Here is a 20,047-nt window from a genome sequence, read left to right on the forward strand (position 1 = left end):
TGTCAAACCATCACCTCGAATTCCCGTATTTTACCCCTTCCCCTCGGTGACAAGGCTGGCATAATGCAAGGAAAAGGGGCGCTGGACGTCGAAACAAGCGGTGGACCGGTCGCGGGTCATCTGCAGGTACCGTGAGGCCTTTCGGGGGATGGACGTCCTTCACCGCTCTTTGAAAACGGGTGTGTATGGTTCTCGTCAGGTACAGTATCCCCCAAAACATGACACAACGGCGATGCAGAGCGAGCGTAACGACGAAGATGAAGGTAGGGGCTTGGTTGACGGATTCCTTGCCCACTGACGACTGACCGTCCATGGTGGAAGCCTACACTTGTTCATGGTACGAAGATATGTGTAGCTCAATTGAATCATGATACCTGGCAGAAGGGGGCTCCTTGGGCTTCCAACAACCGTGAGCCAGGTGTCCTGAGAAGTAGCAGCAAGAAGATGCATTGATAGCTGGGGGCAAACCTCGTGGGACATTTATTGTCTTGGTGATGAAAGGTATACAGCTTGGTGACAGGAAGCCTAGCACGCCTATCACCAACCAGGGTGCGGAGAGCCTGGGGGAAGGGTTTTCTAGGGGTGAAGGGGCCAGTAACCAGCATGGGCGCAGTGGAAGGGGCACAAGCTATAGGCACTGCTCCCTGGCTACCTTGTAACTGTACCTAGGCATCTAGGTGATAGGTACATACCTCAGGTACTTAGAGGTTTGGTGCTGAACGGTTGGGCTGGGGGTCCCTAAGGCTTGGCTAGGAGGAGCGTTCATCTTCGCAAAGGATTACTTATCGCGGCTCATCCCGACCCATGGATTTGTCAGTCCGCCAGCCAAAGCACATCACATCATCGAGGGGTCAATCATCTGTGATGCTATATGATTGAGTATCTATCCGTACACAACATTTCTTTGTTCACTACTAACAGCAATTATTTCTGTGCCTGCAGTGGACCCTCTACTCTCTGCCAGCTGTGTAACTGTCCTCACCTCCATTTGCTAGTAGTCTAGAGCCCACAGGACTGTCCGTCATAGGGCTGGCACTGACGCTCTGAAATTTGACTCGTTGAAGATGTCGTCGCAGAAGGCTTGGGCCGTTATTGCTGGTGTTGGACCTGGAACGTAAGCCACAGCTAAGCTGCAGCCATGCCTTTGCTTTGATAGTAGTGTGTTGTTGAAGACTGACACTGTCCCAGAGGCGCCTCTGTCGCCCGCCGGTTCGCACAGGATTATTCAGTCGCCTTGTTGGCTCGAAAGCCCGCAAACTTCGATCCGGTGGTGGCGGAGATCAATGCCGCCGGCGGTAAGGCCATTGGTATCAGCACTGACTGCTCTGATGGAAAGAGTGTGAAGGCCGCGTTTGAACAATTGAAGAAGGAGATTGGAGGGGGGACACTTGCCGCTGCAATCTACAACGTAGGCGGACGCTTCATCCGCAAACCTTTTCTTGAGCTTTCTGAGGAAGAGTTTGAGAGTGGCTGGGAAGCGAATGGGTATGTTACCTGCTGCACGTCCACTGCGTGAAGCTGATGTTGACGGTGCCTGACCAGGCGCGGAGCATTCCTCTTCTCCCAAGCTGTACTGCCACTGCTCTTAGAGAGCTTCAAGGCAACCCCGGCGTTTCCTCCCACCCTTATCTTCACGTCAGCCACCGCCGCCATGAAAGGTTCTGCACAGTGCGCCTCCTTCGCGACAGGAAAGTTCGCCATGAGGGCTTTGGCACAATCGCTGGCAAGAGAGTTTGGACCCAAGGGCATTCATGTCGCGCACGCTATCATTGATGGAGTGATTGATATTGAAAGGACTAAGGGGTACCACTTCGATCACCCAGACGCAAAGATCAAACCTGAAGCGGTAGGCGTTTTTCCATCAGGCATGGGCACTAGACATATGCTGACCGTCTCTGCTCCTCATTCAGATCGCCGATTCATACTGGTACCTGCACACTCAGCCGAGGACCTGCTTTACCAACGAGATTGATATTCGACCATACATTGAAAAGTGGTGAGACATGCCAGGAGGGGCGTATATAAAACACTAATACGTACTACCTGTCCTCGTGTACCTGATCTACCTACCTTAGGTACGCATGTGCGTGTCCTCACCTGTCAGGCCCGCAGGCTTCCTCCACGGACGAATAGTCTCTTGTCACGTTTGCCAGAGATTTGCCAAAGACGAGTCTCCTGCCGAGGTCGTTGCACTTTTGCTCACCGTCTTCGGCACATTTCAGTCCGTTGGCAGCCATATTTGCTGTTATGCAACAACGCCCAGGCGCAGTGTGCCGCCTTTCTCCACACAGCATGGGGAACCGCCGGCCCACGGGGAAACTTGTTGTCAACTCTCCTCCACCAACCCCCGCCATCTCACTCGTCTGTCGCCCGCGGTATTCCTCCGCGACTTGGCGGCCACTGCCAGTGACGTCTCTCCACCGCCAAACTCTTTACTCTTTTCTGTCCTCGACCGACCCGTGATTGCGTCGTCAACCTCGGCCTCGCGCTCTCGTTCGCTGTTCCTCTCTTCCTCTGCCGCCATTATTGAATGCCCCAGCTCAGAGCCCACCTTCCTCATCGCGCTTCATCTCCGGCCATCATCCGTCGTCCTTGAGCTGATCAGATGAACCATCGCCCCGTCCGAGGCTCTCATTCGCTTGCAGCCAAGGTGGCGCAAGATCAAAGCTTATAAGCAAGTCAAGCAATGGCCGTTCTGAACTGCCGGACATCCTTTTCGGTTCGTAATGACGCCTAACGTCTCTGCATGACACCTGATTCCTCACACCTGCGATGGCCACATCTCGGTTGTATTGCGGTTATTTCAAAGCCCACGACATACCCACCCGTATGGAATGTCCGGGCATGGTTGGGTCATCATCACGATGCTCCCACAATTCATGCAATCTGTAACGGTGGGTTCGGCAACGGTACTTGAAATAATGAAATCAAATGCAACCGGGCACTGGGCTTCGAGTGGCAAACCCTCGATTTCCCCAGCTACTTCTACGTCTGCCCGCCCCGGATTTTTGATGATTACTCTTCATCTTCTTTACCCCAGATCTGCAACCCCCAGGAGTACCGAAGTGCCATCTCCCCCAATAAGACCATCATGGCTGGATCCAATAACCAGCCGAACGACCTAGTTCGCCAGCACACTCACGACATTGAGCTGGGAGTCTCGGACGTGCTTCAACGCCATGTCACGCGCCATGTCGTTCCGACCAAACCCGTGTCTCAGCGAAAGCTCAACTTTGAGCATAAGCGACCCCGGATTATGCGTGAAATGATGGCCGAAGCCACTGGTGTGTTTTTCTACGTGTTTCCGGGAATTGCTTCGGTAGCCTCGTTTACTTTGGCCACCACAAACCCTGTCGCTGGAGTGATCGGAGTCACAGTTTTCGGTAGTCTCTTCCAGATTGGCTGGGCCTTTGCCCTAGGCATCGCGTTCGCAATCGTCACATGTGCCCCTGTCAGCGGTGGTCATTTCAATCCGGCAATCACAATTTGTTTTGCGATATGGGAAGGTTTCCCATGGAGGAAAGTTCCACACTATATCTTTTCACAAATTTTTGGCGCTTTCGTGAGTTATCCACCCCTACTACTGGTATCAACCTTGCAGATCGGCGTCGGGGAGCCTGCAAGATGAAAGTCCTGCATCTCTAGAAGAACGGGCGCTAACCGCGCGCATTTGTTGTTTAGCTCGCTGGCTTGATGCTCATGGCATGCTACTGGCCCCAGATTCAGGCGGCGAAAGCAATCGACATCAAGGAGCACGGAACCGCGGTATACAACGGTGGCGTGGCCAGTATCCTCTGCGTGTTCCCCAACCCCGACCAGACCAACCAAGGATACCTGTTCTTCCAGGAATTCTTCGTCGATAGCTACATTGGCATTATCATCTGGGCTTGCCTGGACCGGGCCAACCCTTTCGTCAGTGCGCAGAGCGTGCCTTTCACCATCGGTCTCGCTTATGCTACCATGGTTTGGGGATTTGCTGGAAACACCATCTCCACCAATTTGGCCAGGGATCTGGGTACCCGAATCGTGGCAGCCATCTTCTTCGGTGGGGAAGCTTTCACCGCGTCCAGCAGCTATTCATGGATTTCTATCCTGGTCAATATTCCAGCCACAATCTTTGCCACTGGATATTATGAGTTTCTCATGAGGGATAGTCTGCAGAAGATCCAACAGGGACACGCGGAGCACAAGGATGGCGAAGAGGGTCTACACAGACACATTTCCAAGGTCACAGGGGTCGATGTCGCCAACCCAGCATGGGAAACCAATCGTGGTGCCATGAATACTGCAGATGGAGTCCGCGAAAAGCAGTTCTAGACACGACACGACCAGCGCGCTTATACGAGTACAGTACCGCATTGTGGTAAGACAGAGCCAGCAGAGGGTAGTTCTCCTGCCGTAACGGATTTGGGATTGAGTTGATCAGAGAAGAATTGTGTCTACCAAGAATTGTATGTCTTTTTGTACCTCAGCCATCAAATCCTGCCAGTCATCGGAACGTATCCTCGTAGACAGTCTGCCGGCGAGTCATGCTTGAGCAACGTCCCCGGAGGAACATGCTCATTTAGGTGCATGATTGGGTCTATATGGCCAGTTGTTTACCTTGTGCGACCACGAAGAGAACAGGTCGGCAAGGTGATAATCCTGGCAGAATTCCAGAGAGCTGGTTACAACACGTGACCAAATCAGGCGCAGGGGGGACGGGTGTCGCGGGGAGCAAATCTCTCCACTTCGAAATTGTGTTTCATTCAGGCAAGACTGAGATGCCACGTTGGGCATGTAAGACGCCGCTGTATCAATCCGAGTCGGTATTTCCTCAGCATCGTGTCCGGGAAACCGTCAAAATTCTCAATCATCGTCCATTTTTTTCACCTCCCCTTTCAACACCACAACCACGACTGCATCTATCCTTTACTCCGACTTGACGGCTTCACGGCCCTTTGCGATTCTGTCCAGGAGGTTCTCCCTGTCCTTGTCGAGCTTGAGCTTGGTGACGATGACTTTGCTGGGGTGAATGCCGAGAGGGACGGATTGGCCATTTGACTTCTCGCGGGAAACGCGCTCGATGTGGATGAGGTACTTCAATCGGTAGACGGAGGTGACCTTTCCTTCCCGGCCTTTGTTCGATCCTCGGACCACGGTGACTTCGTCGTCTTTTCGGATGGGAATGCTGCGGACCTGTCATTGCAACGGAATGTTAGATTCGGGAAATTTTAGAGCGCGCCTGGATCGAATCGCTGGCGGCACGGTATCGGTAGGAGGCTGGGGGAAGCAGCTCATCGTACATTGTGCTTTTCTCTCAATTCCTTGCTCAGAGGAGCGCTCATAATCGTTCGTCGAACACTCGAGGGTGCGGAAAAGTGCACCTTCCGAGACTTGCGCCTCGAGGAGGCCAGACCTGGCAAGTCAGTCAGCATCGCCTTGTCAGGTCGTAGATGGCCTCGACAGATATGTTCGTACCAGTGTTCTGCTTCGTCATGGTTGCGGCTTTGGCGGATTAATGAGTGTCGACGACGAAGATGTTCGAGGTGGTGGGCGAACGTCGCAGCCAAATTTGCAGCCGGCATTGAAAGTGCGCCAAGAATTCCTTCGGTCGATCATTGGGCGCGTCTGGCGCTGAAAGTTGACTTGGGCTTGGCTGCGCCGGCCAGTGAGTGCAGTGCAGCCTCGAGCCACCAGCCCCAGAGGCGCATCTGCATACTAGGTTGGTACGTCTGTATCCATCTCCACCTGCGCGTCGCTTCCCAACTCCGAACTTCGTGGCAAGTGTACGTTTGTCACAGCCCGCTGACATAGGAACCGTGGATGGATCTACGTGCGATTCAACTATCTTATCTAGACACCCCTCTCCCAAACGTACAAAGTCCTTCACCTCTGAGCACAAGACTGGATTGCGACCGAGAATGAGCAGGCTTCCTGGTCGTCTCAGACGAGATGTTATTGGCAATAGACCAAAGGACGAAAATGACATGAGAACTATCCAAGAAGGTGGTAACTGGTTCGTCGGGGAATAGAGGCACTTGTAATGTCATACCCGTCGAGCTCAAGCTTCGGGGGCTACCATGACTCTGGGAATCAAGGCCAGAATATACGGGACTCGTACAGTGCTGGGAGACCCTCAATGTCGAACAATTCTTATGCGCCGCAAGCGCCCTACCATTCCGATATTCAGCATGCTCAATACGGGTCTTCGGGTTATGACTATTCGAGTCAAAACCAACACAACTACACAAATGCTTCACGGCACCAAACCTACGGCACTGACGCTTGGAAGGCTCCAAACGCTCAGAACGCATCTTACGATGATCGGAGGCAAACAGACGGCTATGCGAAGGGAGGCGCAACTGGTGGTAGTGGACAAGAATATTACAACTCCACTTCGTCGACCTCTGCCGAGCAGGATGCACAAGGACTGAACAATCTGGTGTATGCGTCTGGTGTGGAGGGTTCTGCGGTCCAACGGCACACTCACCGTGTGCATCCAACAAGTGTATCCTCCGCGACCAGATACCCTCCAACATCAGGACCTAGCGCTCCTAACCAAGTGCGATCCCCGGTCACGCAGAGCGCCTCTCATTATAATGAAAATCAATCCATACACTATCCTTACCAAACTGAACCATCCTCCATAACTTCTCAACAACCTGCCATGTCTTCTGCCACTGCACGGGTCGGTGTGGTCAATCACCGGTTCCCGCACTCGTCGGTTTCGCCTGTCATGGATGGCCTCAACGCGACACAAGCAGCTCCTACTCAAAGAACTGCCTCACCTTACCCTCGCCCTCAGTTGACTCAGAATCAGGGTCAGCTGGGTGCGTTTTCGGGCACTACCCAAGCCAGCTACGGAACCACCAACAACTCCTCCGGCACGATGGGCCAGCAGTGGTCTCAAAGTGGGAATACCGGCCAGCACATACGTACTTCGAGTCAGAATGTTCAAACAAGAACCAGTGAGGTTCAAAACAAGACACCGGCGCCAGTGAACAGCATCTCAAATCTGGTAAGTAACACTATGGAAGAAGCGTCGCAGGCGGTATATTCTCCGACAGTGGAATCTCAAAACACGGTGCTGGACTACATCGACCCATCCAAAGTTTTTAACCCCTGCCATCTTGAGCATGAAAGAAGACGAAGAGAGGCAGAGGCACTAGCGAAAAAGAAGGCGGAGGAAGAGGCCGCCGCCGCCCCCGCCGCCGCGAAAAGCAGAGAGGAAGAGGCTGCTCGAAAGAAGAGAGAAGACGAGGAAGCTGCTCGAAAGAAGAGAGAAGACGAGGAAGCTGCTCGAAAGAAGAGAAAATATGAAGAGACTGCTGGGAAGAAAATTCAGGAAGCAGCTAAGGCCCTGACGAAGAGACAGGGTGCAAAGCCAACTATTGCAACAAATCCTAGAACTTCGGACCAAGCCAGTAGAAAGGTTTCCCCGACGACGACTAAAGAGGCGCACAGACCTTTCCAACAGACAGAACAGCCTTCACAAGATGGCGCAACAAGCGAGGCAAGCATGGCAGCTGAACTGAAGGCCTTGATGGACAAGATGAAAGAGTTCAGAAGTAAGGATCCGATGCTCTTTCAGAAATTATGGGAAGATATGCGAAAGCCAGGTCAAAGTTCGACTGTTCCGGCAAATGCTGCACATTCGCCCTCTCCTCAAATATCCCAACAGAGTATCCCGGCTCCTCAACATCAAGTTGTTGCAGATCCTCGTCCCCGTCATATACCAACAGCAGTCCAGACATCCTCGCCGTCGCCTCAAGTGGCTCATGCGCAAGCAGTACCTCATACTCAACTTCGACCCGGGATCGTTGAACCTCCACGATCTAGGACGGTGCGTGGGGGCACGCCTGACGGGTCTGCTGCAAAACGCAACGGTTACAGGGTCGTGGTAGAAGACAACCCCGAGGGCTTGCCCGATCTAGGCCGTTTCCCTGCAGAACGGCGAGTTCGAACTACATATAATAAGAAGTCCACTGCCACGAAGAAGTCTCTGCCAGACGCAGCAGCCTCCCTTTCCGCTTCGACCAAGAGCAACACAGAGGTCCCTCCTCCAACTCCTACACTACCTCAAATCGCGGCGCCACCGGCCTCTGTAGCCCTGAAATTCTCGAACATAACGTCCCCCCCTCTTTCACAGGGACTTCCCCCAAAGGTGCTATCTGGCGGCACAATATGGCCTGAAGAAAAGCGCAATGCACTTGCGGAAGCCGCTGTCAAATCCCTAACATCGCTTCCTGAAAATAGCGAGATCGAGATTGGTCCTGCAGACATTCACTCAATGTTAGACAAGAACCCCAGCTATATTGACCTGTGCGAGATGCTGGAAGGGAAAGGTCTCAAGTTTCACAGAGGTCACTTTGCACGACAACTCTTGAGCAATGTTCCATACTTGAATAGTCCACAAACAAGGGCGAAGGAGGCTATCCAACCTCAACCTCAGCCTGAAACTCAACTCCCGAGTCAGATCCCTTCAGGCCCTCCACACATACCCATGGCCCATTCACCTATTCCACCTCCTCCCTTCATCAATGGCCAACAATTCATTCCAGGACAACCTCATATACCGGCGCAGAACACATCCGAGGCTTCTCTTCCTACCTCAACCCTACCTCAGCAGCGACAGCAGACTATCAAGACAGAGAACATTACGTCTACTTCTCAAAACCGCAGAACTGGCAAGACCAATCCGGTTGGACCATCTCGAGTCGAACCGCCACCAGGTTCAAAGGAAGCAATGGCACGGAAACGAGATTTTTCGGAACTGGTAGACTTGACAGCGTTGAGCGACAACGAAAACTACGTGATGTCAAGAAAGCAGGCACGGGTCGAAAGTCCTCCCGAGCGGGATCCGTTCGAACAATACCAAGCACAAATGATTTCGGCTGCACAAAGTCTTTCACCAGGACAAGAGGCAAGAGCTCCTAGATACCCTCCGTTCCAAAGTGGCATACCTCTCAAGTTCAACCCAACACAGACATCGATTCCTCCGGGGCCACAACCCCTTTCCAAGCCGAGCCTCTCTACACCTGTACCGGAACATCCTGTGTCAACGAGAATCCTTGCCAAACCCATCAACAAAAGCGAGGCCCTTCGCAAGACCTATTATAATCCTAAGACAGTGGCTCGCGACATTCTCGTTTCGGCGGGCAGACACCCATTCGAGCGGCCATTGAACGCTCACCTGGCAGGCCTTCTCGGCAAGCACATCGACCTGTATTGTGATCTCAGTACATTTGACTGGGATGCAGTCGACCCAGGGGGCCCCCGGCCTCCGCAAGTGGCCCTTGTGGATGTCCCTACCGAACCTCCTCGATACAAATTTGGCGAACAGGCCAAACGTCGCATACGGCCTGATAAGGATAAGGACTCGCCCTTGCCTGATTCGGAAAAGCGCAGTTTGCCTGCGCCCGTGCCCGATGTATCTGAACAACGCGAGAAGAAGGCCAAACCATTACAAGCTTCTACCGGGCCCAGCAACAACCTCAGAACGTCTGATGACGGCGGAGAAAATGCAAAGGCTATTGTTCCTACACCACGAGCGCGTTCAACCCGATCCTCTTCGACTCCTCTGAACCCCCGCGCTGAGCCCAGGAAGATGAGCAGCGGCTCCAATTTTCCCAGTGGTAAAAGGCGCGGCCGTCCTCCCGGTGCCCGAAACCTTCATCATCGCGAGAGTGTTGGAGCAATTAAACCAGGATCAATCCGAGAAATATCGGTCACCATTCCGTCACCAGCGTCGCCAAGCCTACCTGTATTCAAATGTCACTGGAAAGGTTGCAAGGCACATCTCCACAACCTCGAGACCTTGCGCCAGCATATTTCCAAAGTCCATTGCCCTACTGCAGATGAGGTGAAGGAGGCAGACTACATATGCTGGTGGAGAAATTGTCGCCACTTGGTAAAAGAGAATGGCCTCGTGAATCCCCAGATATCATTCCCCACCTTCAAAGAGTGGCTTGATCACATCGACGAGGATCACCTACATGCGGTTGCACTAAAATACGGAGATGGCCCGTCAACCAAGCACATTGGTAAGCAAGAGTCGACATCATTTGATGTCTCCAGATTTCTTTACAACCCTCAATCAAGACAAGCAACTAGAACAGTTTCTTACACAGATCCCCAGACCATCCTCCTTGATAGAACCCGATACCTCTCCGATGAGTACGGACGAACCACAACACCAGCCGTTTCCGAAAAGTCCCAGAAGGACTTGGAACCAGACACGATGGCCCTGCTGAAAGCAGAACATGACGACGCGGAGAGGACGGCTCAGCGTAGCTTCATGAGAACACACCGCCCGGAGAAGAGTAGCTCGAAGGCAGTTGCAGAAGAAACTCTGCGCGCCATGGAAGCAAGAAAGGCTGCACTCGGACCTGGTATTGACAAGGGCGGTTGTGTGTTGGTGAATGAGGCAAGGAGATCAACATTGATACAAAACCAGGGTATTAGGAGGGTTGTCGACGCCGACTACTGAGTTAGAGGACGAGTCGAGCGACTGACTGCAATGACGGGCTGGCCGGCCAGTAGAGACGGCGGAAAGGATGAAGTCAAGTGCTTTATGCCGTAACGCGATATCAGGATAACCTTGGTCGAGTCTTGAAACACGACTTTGGTTGCCGAGCTTGTCTTTTCCTTTTGTACATCAGAGAAGCATACTGATACAACTTGATTATTCTCAATGACTGTACTTGACACCAGAGGACTACGATTCATCGAGTGACGCTGGCAGGAAGTTTCCTCCCCAGACGTTATGCTTAAGACAGATAGGAAGTGAGGCTATTCACCATGAATGCGAGCGCTTTATTTTGAGATGATATTGAATCGACACGATCCTAACGCCGCTTTGTATTCGCATTCGCGGTGCTTAATAGATCCTCTAGGTGCCGTTAGGAATAGACTCGACACCATCGACGCCATCGAAACCAGCTTGAGCAAGGGCTTAGGTCAGGAACGTCCTGCTTGTCCTTGTCCTTCCCTTCCCTGGCCGCGGGTGAATCATCATCACCTTCAGTCTCGAATCCTGTTTTGCAATCAGAGCGGCAGGTCGCTACTAAGTATGTAGCCCTTGAAAGCTCCAGCGAGCGGATGGTTGGCGGTCCATCCTGTACCTTGGCGTGCTCTGCTGCCCGTGTTGGTGTTGTGGTGGTCGTGGTGGTGTCTTCAGTCCGTCCCATCCTCTGATATGTTTTGCTTTGCGAGCTCGGGCTATACAATTGATTCCTTTCCCGCCTCCATGGCATGCGCGACAATGTAATAATAATCAATAATATCGCCATTCTTCCTGCCCTCTAGCCTCTAGCACATGCGCCAATTAGTCCAGTTTTCCCTTTTTCCTTCTTCCTTCTTCCTTCTTGATCCGTCATCATCAGCAACAGCAATCGGCCCCCCGCCCCAGTTCAACCATTCTTCAAAAGTCAAGAATCTTCGGCCACACCCAGCAGTGCATGTATGTATGTCCCCAAGGATCCGGGAACCAGTCCCCACGTCACCCGATCCGGTCCGCGTGCTGGCCGAGTTTGCCATGATATCCGGCATGCTCTTCCTCTTGTTCTTGTCAACAGCACATTTGTGGAAGTGAATGCAGAATCGAGATTTGGTCTCATCGGTTCTCTTTCCCCAATCTGCGACTATAACTGTGACTGAGACTGTGTCTGCGACTATAACTGTGACTGTGACTGTGTCTGTGTCTGTGTCTGAGACTGTGCAGGCTTGACAGCCCCCACTCCACTCTTGTCGCTGGTCAGGTCGCTGGTCAGGTCGGCACCGTCTTGGGCGTTGACTTCGAGGAAGTGGTACAGCACAATCAACAGCATGGCGGCGGCGCCGAGGAAAATGGCCAGCGAGTAGAGTTGGTCGTCGGTGATCATTGTGTTTTTGCTTGCTTTTCTCTTTTCTTGTCTTGTTGGCTTGTGTCTTTTTTTTCTTTCAGGACGATGTTTCCTGGGAGGTGCGATTGCCACGAGGGTCGAGGTCGAGGGTCGAGTGGACAGGCAATGGGATTGGGATTGGGACGTTTGTGTAGAGAGAGACCTTGTGAACCAGCCGTAGATGGTCTTGTGAGAAGGTGTCAAGGTGTCACACGGATGAGGGAATGAATGAATGTTTGTTGACTCTGTATGGACTATAGATCGCAGGTAGATCTCTCGAGAGTGTGTTTGGTGGACTAGGAACATCAAGCACCCATACTCGGTACTCCGTAACTGTGCACCTATTTACATACGATGTACGTTACTACTTTAAAGAACATGGGGCGTTTGCTGATTGGTTCAGACACCTTGGTATGTACCTATGGTGCCTATGTACTCTGTATTATGTAATGCCTCGACGGCACCACGCACCAACAGAGTATGTACTAGGTAGGTATATAATACATACCTACTCGTAGGTGCTCGGTGTTAGATATTAGGTATTAGGTACTCCTACTCATTCCTAGAAGACGTCACATAACCCAACCCAAGGGACTTTGTGGTTGGTTGTGACGGTGACTTTTACGTAGTTAGTTTCGACTAAGTTGGCCCTTTGTGGGAAGAGGAAGATATATCTAGCGGCTGGATTGCGATTAGGATTGAAAATATTTACACTGGTAAAACAAGCTACACTATAAATTATTGTAGTGAAGTTCCGAAGAAGTGAAGGGGGAAAAAGAGATATGAAGACACTAATTAAGGAGCACCTACACCCAAGTCAACACAGTCCTAATATACCATGTTATTGACTCAGGCGGCCTCCTAACTCCTATATTCTCCTATTATCTACCAAGTCTGTTCTGTTAGGAGTACTCCGGATGCCCGAGCCAATCGAATATACCACGTTTCTGTAAAGGTCAAGGATGAGAAATAACTTCCAGCTATCTTTGTGTTGCTACTCTGTTTCATGATTCTAAACTGCAAGAGAAAAGAGAGACAGTTCAGTCTAGTACTCCTCCTCCGGTACCGTTCATTCTACCCAGCACTTCGTCAATGTTGTGGTCTTTGTCATCGATGCTCCCCCTCTCCAATTGAGGCAATCTGACTTGTTCGGTCATGCATCAATCATCACGGTGTCGTCCACAGTTGTAGAATCGACTTCAGCCGCAGTGTCGACGTCAAGCGCCACGACAAAACGTTGACTGAAATCAACAGGATGCTCTTCCAAGTCCGGGTCGAAACTCAAAGCTTTCTCAAACCAACCTTCCATCTGTCTGGTGAACCTAGTCATCACATTGTAATTGCTTGCAGACGAGCCTCCATAGACTGTAGATACGTTAGATCTGTCATAAACATGAGAGACAATATTCACTTACTGAGACCATGGACATGGACCTGGCTCTCTGCGCCTTCGACGTCACTCTTCTCACGAGTACAGACCATTGAGCCGGAACGTCCATACCAAGCACTGAGATTCAGAGATACTTGATGGGTTTGTTGATGAGGAAACCCAGTCCCAACCAACTCATCCAAACCTCCGAAGCTGACAGTTCGCCGACCGGCTCGAAGGAATTTCAAGGGGGGTGGATGGTCTCCGTCGTATTCCTGTAAAAAGTGAGCCTCAAAACTAACCAAGGGGGGCCCTGACCCTATAGGTATGACAATAGAGATGAGGCTGGGGAAGGGATGCTTACATATCGTCGACGGATGTCATTTTGAACGCTGTCAAGTTGCCGGTGGAAAAAACCTTTCCAATCCGACCGGAATTTCTCCTCGTCGTCGTCAAGGTTGAATCCCACCGACCACCAGAGTCCCTTTGAGCCCAGCTTGCCTTGATCCTCCTCGGGCATGAAGTGCATCTGACTCCAATCGATCACCGTGTTCTTTTCATCCCCCTTAGGTTTCTCTCTCACCCGGAAAATGGCAAGATCCCATGGACGGTGAACCGCAATTAGCTGGAGCTCGAGTTGATTCATGTAGTCCGCTGGACCTTGGTTAGCACTGTGAACATGTTTCTTTGTATCGTACATACCAACACAATCGTACTCAACCATCCAGTCTTGGACTGCTACGTGCCTTCCACGTTTCATGCAAGAATAACTCCGAGCCATGTCATCAAAATCCTTCTGGTTATCAGGCCACTTGGCGAAGTGGGCACAAGTGACGACGACATCTACACCTGTCCGACGGAGGCGAAAGCCAGACTGTGCAATACGAAAGCCATTCGGGGGGGATTCGGACAGCAGGCAGATGGATGCCAAACCAGGCCGCAAGAGGGCTGTCAATGCCTGTTAAAACACAAGTTAGGTCTCATGGGGCGATAGGATTAACTTCTTGGGCTTACATCAATTCCACCTGCCGATTTGCGGATCCATTCGATTTCACCGCTGCCTCTCAAAAGAGTGGCATCTGCTCCGAGGTCGTGAAACAGTGATAGGTACCCCGATCCGCTGGCGACCGCCGTCACCCCGCAATAGTACCGAAGCTGCGGAGGCGAGTCTTTCTCAGGTGTTACCCAGGAATTGATGGTATTTGGATCCTGCTTTGGGGGCGTCGCTGGGGGAAGACCTTTGGCATTGGTATCCATGTCTGGAAGGTTGTACCGCATGGTGAAGATGCGAAGTTCTGGGTGGCGGTCGTCTGTAAGCCCGACACCGACAAATTTTCGTGGTTGAGGCCCTAGGAGAGGTGGAGCGGCATGAAGAGGGTTGAAGGAATGTGCAGACAGTTGCGGTGCAGTTGACGATGATGAGGAAGAGGTTAAGGAGGACTTCCGGTCCATGTCTGCTCTTTCTTGTTCCATGTCGCAAAGATCAATGTTTGCTTTACGTTTCTTTGTTTTGCTGCAGATGCTGGCTGCTGCGTGCCGCTGGATGAAACCGGATCGTAGCTCACGTTGAATCCACTTTAGGGACAGTCAGCCAGTCAGTTCTCTGATGGACACTCAAGGCAAACAGAGAGAGGTGAGAGAGCAAAAGGCCTTGCACTTGGTCTTGGATTTGGACGGTCGGAAACAGAGGGTAAAGGGTAGAGATAACGTCGTGACTGCTGCTTTTCACCGCGCGGGGTTTGTTGACATGCAGGCTTGTGGCATGACAACTTGAAGAAAAGAGCATGCGGCATCCTTGGCATGGCTTCACCGCCGCATCCCATCCGGTGACCGGTGAGTTCTGACTGCAATGAAGAGCAGTCGCCCGTTAGATACGTCACATATCAACAAAAGGTGGCCTACCTAGGTAGTCGTGCAAAGGAGGCTTCGTCACAATCTTCCACGACACTGACGCTGACACTGCAGCATCACAAATCAGTGTACAAGTGCACTGCCAGTGTGAGTCTGCAACAGGCCCAGAAACAGATCTGGGATCTGGGATCTGGCCTGGTCGGGTATCATTCAGAGACTGCGTCAGGCTGACACTGACGAGGCTGGCCCTTGGGCCATAGTGTCTTCGGGTCAATGAAGCGACCAGTCTCACGCTCGCGTGTTCGTGTTCAGCACAAAGTGAGGCCAGTATGAAGATGACCTGCCATTCGGAAACAGAAACAACCAGCAAACCAGCAACCCATGAGCAGCAGACGGATATTCTGGCAATCCTTGGGCTCGGTCTCAGGAGTCAACGCAGATCACGTGATCTTACCCATGGTAAGAAACCGTTCGACGGGCAGGGCGCCTGTAGGCGTTCGAACCCTCCAGCACTGTCGGATTCATTCAATAATAATGTCAGAGTCATGGCATGCATCAGCGAGATCGGACGGAAGCCAGACTGGTTAGCTGGGTACGGTCACTGTGTTGTGTTCCGCATCCCAGGGGTAGGTTCCAAAGATTGAGAGCGCCCTCCCCCCCTGATGGCGGTGAATGCCAAATGGTATCATGGCATGCTAGGATGATGTCTTGACCAGGTGAAACGACGCCTGCACAGAAGGAATGCTGGCCAGCCACTCTCGCGAGAGGATCAGCAAGCGACTTCAACTTCTTGCAGGGTTGAGCGTGAGGGATCGAGCCCGGACGGCCCGAGATAGGACAACATGGCTTGGGCTCGTGGTCCAGAAGCGAGGCCCAGATGCGTGGGGGAATTGAGCGCCCGGATCACGACAGTCGAGTCTGGACAGGCGAAAGCGGTCCACAAAAGATGGGGGGGACAAAGCACTGGCTTCATCCAGACTCTGGCTAGATATGTCAAGTGACAAGCGCAGTAGTCATGCCCGAAGGCGGGGCTGGAGTGTCTGAAGATCTGGTCTGGCCAGGCCATGATTTGGGGCATCGGTGTCGGTGTCGGTGTCGGTGTCGGTGTTGGTTTCGAGGTGGATGGACCATGAGATCTGAAGGAGGCCAGAATGGAATGTACGGAGTACTGGAATACAAAGGAGAGGCCAGCGTGCCAGCAAGGAATGTCAGAACAGTACAATGATGGCACCGTCTCTTCATGAGGTGGATTCCAGCCGCGGACTAGACTGTAGGGTTAGGTCTCTTGCCTCCTGTATCCGTACAGGCCGTGTTGACCCTGCCTCCCTTCACCGCATGAAGAAACCAAGTCAAGCGCCATGATAATACGGAGTACATAGTAATGAATACCTGGTAGTGAATGATGGCCGGGCCGTGACCGGCATCCGGTTCTGGCACCGGAGGTTGTTTGCATCCATCATCTGTTTGCATCTGTTTGCCTCGGCAGGCAGGGGGTGGATTTGATTTCCATCCTAGGTATGTGGTTTTTCGGGGTCTACGGAGTACTCTCTACTCTGTAATATGGTCGACAACCATGAAGACACTACATACTGGCAGTAGCCGAGAGCATTCCAACGACGGTGTGTCTTCCCAACGCCCGACCCCGACACATGTTCTCAGGCCCCGGAATTCACCAGGGAAACTGGCTGGCTGGGTGCCTTGCCTGCCTGATGCCGACTCGTCCACTCGTGCACTCGTGTCTTGACCACCTCCACAATCGAGGAAGAATCCGGGGGCCGGTCAGGGAAGATCGGAGAACAGCCGCGGGTATTATTGTTGTTGTTGGTAAGGCTTCCTCGTCTACGAGGTACTCTGGATAGAATGAAATGCTGTACGACTGTGTAGACGCCGCGTGCAAAACATCTGCTAGCCTAATAGGCTCTACTGGTGTGTGTATGTGAATTCATCAACATCAACATTTGAATGGAGGAAAAGCCAGAGCCAGAGCCAGAGCCAGAGCCAGATCATGACAAGGCAAGGACCAGGCATGGATGGTCGAGACCCTGCATCTTGCACTCTGACACGCGTGGACGCAGTGGCGGTCGCTGACGACGGGGTCAGGGAGGGAGATAAGCGGTAAGCAGTTCAAGCTGGTATGACTCGAACTCGATCACTGAAGTGCAACATTAACTTGAATGCTATTATTCCGACCATCATTCTCGCCAAGAGGCCACGAGGATGAACATCGGCAGAAATCCGCCCTCAGGCTCGCCAACTTGGACTTGAGCGACATTTAGCCGGCGCTGACACTGAGCAGCCGCCAGTGCGCCACCACTTCTCGGGCTACCAAAGACCGAGGACGAAGTGGCTCAAGGCTGACCACTGACCAGTGACGGGCCTGTAAACTCAAGGTTTGAAGCAAAGACCAGGCCGGACCACATCTCCCCGGGCAGCCTCACTTTTACAGAGTACAGAGTATCCGTACCAGGTAGAGTACTCCGTACTCCGCACGGATCCTGGACAAGATACAAGATTGGCAGGGTTTGAAAGAGACAAGTCTGGGAGGCAAAAGGGGCGTGTAAGATGAGATGAAGACCGACTCGAGGTTGCAAACGCGGGATTCACTCGGGTACCTCCGTGCTCCGTACCTCCCCAGCCAAAACGTGGTGGCAAAGTACGGAGAACGGAGTACTACTGTGAGTGTATCCGTACTCTGCTACCCTGTAATTACTCCTGCCACGGATTTGCCCTGATCACTGATCCATCATTAACCATTCGCCCCCCGGAGTCCCGGATTAATTCAGGGTAATTAATTAAACCTCTATACTATTACGAGTATACGCCGTACGGAGTATGGAGTCCTCTGTAAAGTATCGTGGAGAGGACGAGAGGATCTCTGCCTGAGGAAGAGGCGGTGTCCTGGCGCCCGAGTTGCCCCGACCGCCGCCCCTCAAAGTCGCATCGACAGGATCTGGTGGGGAGGATTGGGCAGCAGAAGCAGTGAGTGTGAGTGGGAGGGTGGGAGAGAATGTGTTGGCAAAGACAGTGAAGGTGGGTCGGGAATCGCCTCGACAACATTATCATTGTATCGACTCTGGCAGTATCCGTACTCCGTAGAAGCAATATCTTGCATAGAGGAGATGGGAGATGAGATGAGAAGACTCGAGAGTCATGGCATGCGTGGGATGGAAGCAGAAGAACAGCCACCAGCCACCATCCACCAGCCACCGCCCACCACCCATCTCAGGCTCCCATGCACCTCCATGCACCGTGCTGTGCTGTGCAGTGCTTACCTCTTACCCTGGAAGTACAGTAATTAATGCACGCTGCAGTAATCGTGTTGACGGAGTCCGGGGTACCTTACACCTTACTGTACCTAGTAGTAAATCCCTGGTAGGTGCCTGGCACCTACCTGGTAGGAATAGTAATATCGCCTTCTGAGTAACCATGAACGTGTTACCATGCATGCATCCAACTACGGGCACTGCTACCGGCGAGGCTATTATTATCTGCCTCAAACATGGTGACTCACACACTCGCATTCCTGCTTTCACGACGCTGTGATCAGCATCACTGCGACACGACACCGACACTGGCCTGGACGAATCTCGACCTGCCATTGCCAACACTGCGTGGGAGTGGACGAGGAACCGACGGTCGAGGCCCATTCATCCCATTCATCCCGGTGATAAGAGTTGCACATCGATTGTTGTCGTTGTTATTGGCGTGGGGTTGTCCAGGCGGTGCTGCCACAGCACTCCAAAGCCTTTTAGCCTGGAGCCTAAGCCTCCTCAGCCCAAAGGCCGTCCTAAGCCCAAGGCCCCTAAGCCCTTACTTACCTACCTGGCAGCCTAAGGGGTCCTCAGGCCTAAGCCTACCTAAGGTTACGTACTCTGGGGCCTGGTCGCCTGCAACTTTACCCCCCCACAGCCTAAGCGCCCCCTGCAGTGCGTGCTCCCCAGCGACTCATCTCAGCTTGGGACGTGAAATTCAGGCGCCATCCGCTCTCCCGTTCGTGTCATGGCTGAGGGGCTTCAGCCACCAACCATCCCTCACCCTCCGTCACCGTGACCGTGAGCATCACCATCAACCGTCACTCATCACGACTAGGATCCCTCCCCCAGGGCGCAGTCACTGGCCCTTGCTGCTCTTACTCAGCTTCATTCTTATTCTTTCTCCCCTGCTCTTCCCCCCTAGTCACCGCTAGATCAATTGATTCTCCTTGGGTGCCGGCCTGGCAAAGCCTTCACCCCTTGTCAAGAGTTTCTGATGTCCTTGCCCCTTGCTCACTCCCTCACTTCCACCACCCTGGTCGATCAAACAACCCCCCCGTGGCGGGCGCCTCGAGCCTAGCGACACTAAAGCCCTAGTCGAGCCAGCTGCCTGTCGAACGGGGTGTCACATTCATTCACCCAGAGAATCATACGTCCTCCAAGTTCGCCCCCCCTCCCGGCGGTCAGTAGACCGACACGAAACGAGTCAGGCCTTGCAATCCCCGTTTTGCCAGTCAGCCGGGCGGAACGCAGCAAACAAACAGAATCAACCATTACTATCACCCGGTGGAAATCACACAAAACCAGTGGTTGCACTGGCTGGCTGGCCGGCTGGCATGCGCCCTGCGGTCAGGCTTTTCAGCAACACATAATCCTGTCTGCCTGCCCTTCCAGCTTGGAAACCTGCTGAACTTCTCGCACTTCTGATCTCCTTCCAACACGCCATCAAGTACGTACTACAAGAACGACAAGAAGTGGTCACTTGTGCCACATCCGCAGCGGCGCACCATATCCTACACAGGACCGAGGACGACTACGACTACTGTCCCCCCTGCGTTCGTCCCCCTCGTCTGAAACCAGCGATCTCAGTGTGGCATACCAGCCTCTTAGGCTCCTCACGGCTCTCCTCCGTAGTTGCTCGCGGAACCACGGGCACGGTGCCAGACAGCGACAGGCCAGGCCTCCTAAGCCCTTTTCTGCCATCCTCCCCA

At 52.8% G+C, this 20,047-nt stretch overlaps 6 protein-coding genes across 6 annotated transcripts; 3 read left to right on the forward strand and 3 right to left on the reverse strand.

Moving 5' to 3' along the window:
• Positions 1-1,064: 1,064 nt before the first annotated feature.
• Positions 1,065-2,000, forward strand: A1O3_05268 (7-alpha-hydroxysteroid dehydrogenase; the record flags this gene model as incomplete). Its single annotated transcript, XM_007735393.1, has 4 exons — positions 1,065-1,114; positions 1,189-1,485; positions 1,543-1,846; positions 1,911-2,000. The coding sequence occupies 4 exons, from the start codon at positions 1,065-1,067 to the stop codon at positions 1,998-2,000; spliced, it is 741 nt and encodes a 246-aa protein (XP_007733583.1).
• Positions 2,001-3,091: 1,091 nt separating this feature from the next.
• On the forward strand, positions 3,092-4,317 carry A1O3_05269 (uncharacterized protein; the record flags this gene model as incomplete). Its single annotated transcript, XM_007735394.1, has 2 exons — positions 3,092-3,562; positions 3,682-4,317. 2 exons carry the CDS (start codon positions 3,092-3,094, stop codon positions 4,315-4,317), a joined length of 1,107 nt encoding a protein of 368 aa, XP_007733584.1.
• Positions 4,318-4,911: 594 nt separating this feature from the next.
• Positions 4,912-5,417, reverse strand: A1O3_05270 (60S ribosomal protein; the record flags this gene model as incomplete). Its single annotated transcript, XM_007735395.1, has 2 exons — positions 4,912-5,178; positions 5,286-5,417. The coding sequence occupies 2 exons, from the start codon at positions 5,415-5,417 to the stop codon at positions 4,912-4,914; spliced, it is 399 nt and encodes a 132-aa protein (XP_007733585.1).
• Positions 5,418-6,121: 704 nt separating this feature from the next.
• Positions 6,122-10,471, forward strand: A1O3_05271 (uncharacterized protein; the record flags this gene model as incomplete). The annotated part of the gene is made up of 1 exon (XM_007735396.1): positions 6,122-10,471. One exon carries the CDS (start codon positions 6,122-6,124, stop codon positions 10,469-10,471), a length of 4,350 nt encoding a protein of 1,449 aa, XP_007733586.1.
• A 1,183-nt stretch (positions 10,472-11,654) lies between these two features.
• Positions 11,655-11,864, reverse strand: A1O3_05272 (uncharacterized protein; the record flags this gene model as incomplete). Its single annotated transcript, XM_007735397.1, has 1 exon — positions 11,655-11,864. The coding sequence occupies one exon, from the start codon at positions 11,862-11,864 to the stop codon at positions 11,655-11,657; it is 210 nt and encodes a 69-aa protein (XP_007733587.1).
• Positions 11,865-13,017: 1,153 nt separating this feature from the next.
• On the reverse strand, positions 13,018-14,511 carry A1O3_05273 (uncharacterized protein; the record flags this gene model as incomplete). Its single annotated transcript, XM_007735398.1, has 5 exons — positions 13,018-13,229; positions 13,280-13,508; positions 13,598-13,887; positions 13,936-14,191; positions 14,248-14,511. The coding sequence occupies 5 exons, from the start codon at positions 14,509-14,511 to the stop codon at positions 13,018-13,020; spliced, it is 1,251 nt and encodes a 416-aa protein (XP_007733588.1).
• Positions 14,512-20,047: the final 5,536 nt, after the last annotated feature.

This window comes from Capronia epimyces (assembly GCF_000585565.1).
Source record: "Capronia epimyces CBS 606.96 chromosome Unknown aczIQ-supercont1.4, whole genome shotgun sequence".
NCBI lineage: Eukaryota > Fungi > Ascomycota > Eurotiomycetes > Chaetothyriales > Herpotrichiellaceae > Capronia > Capronia epimyces.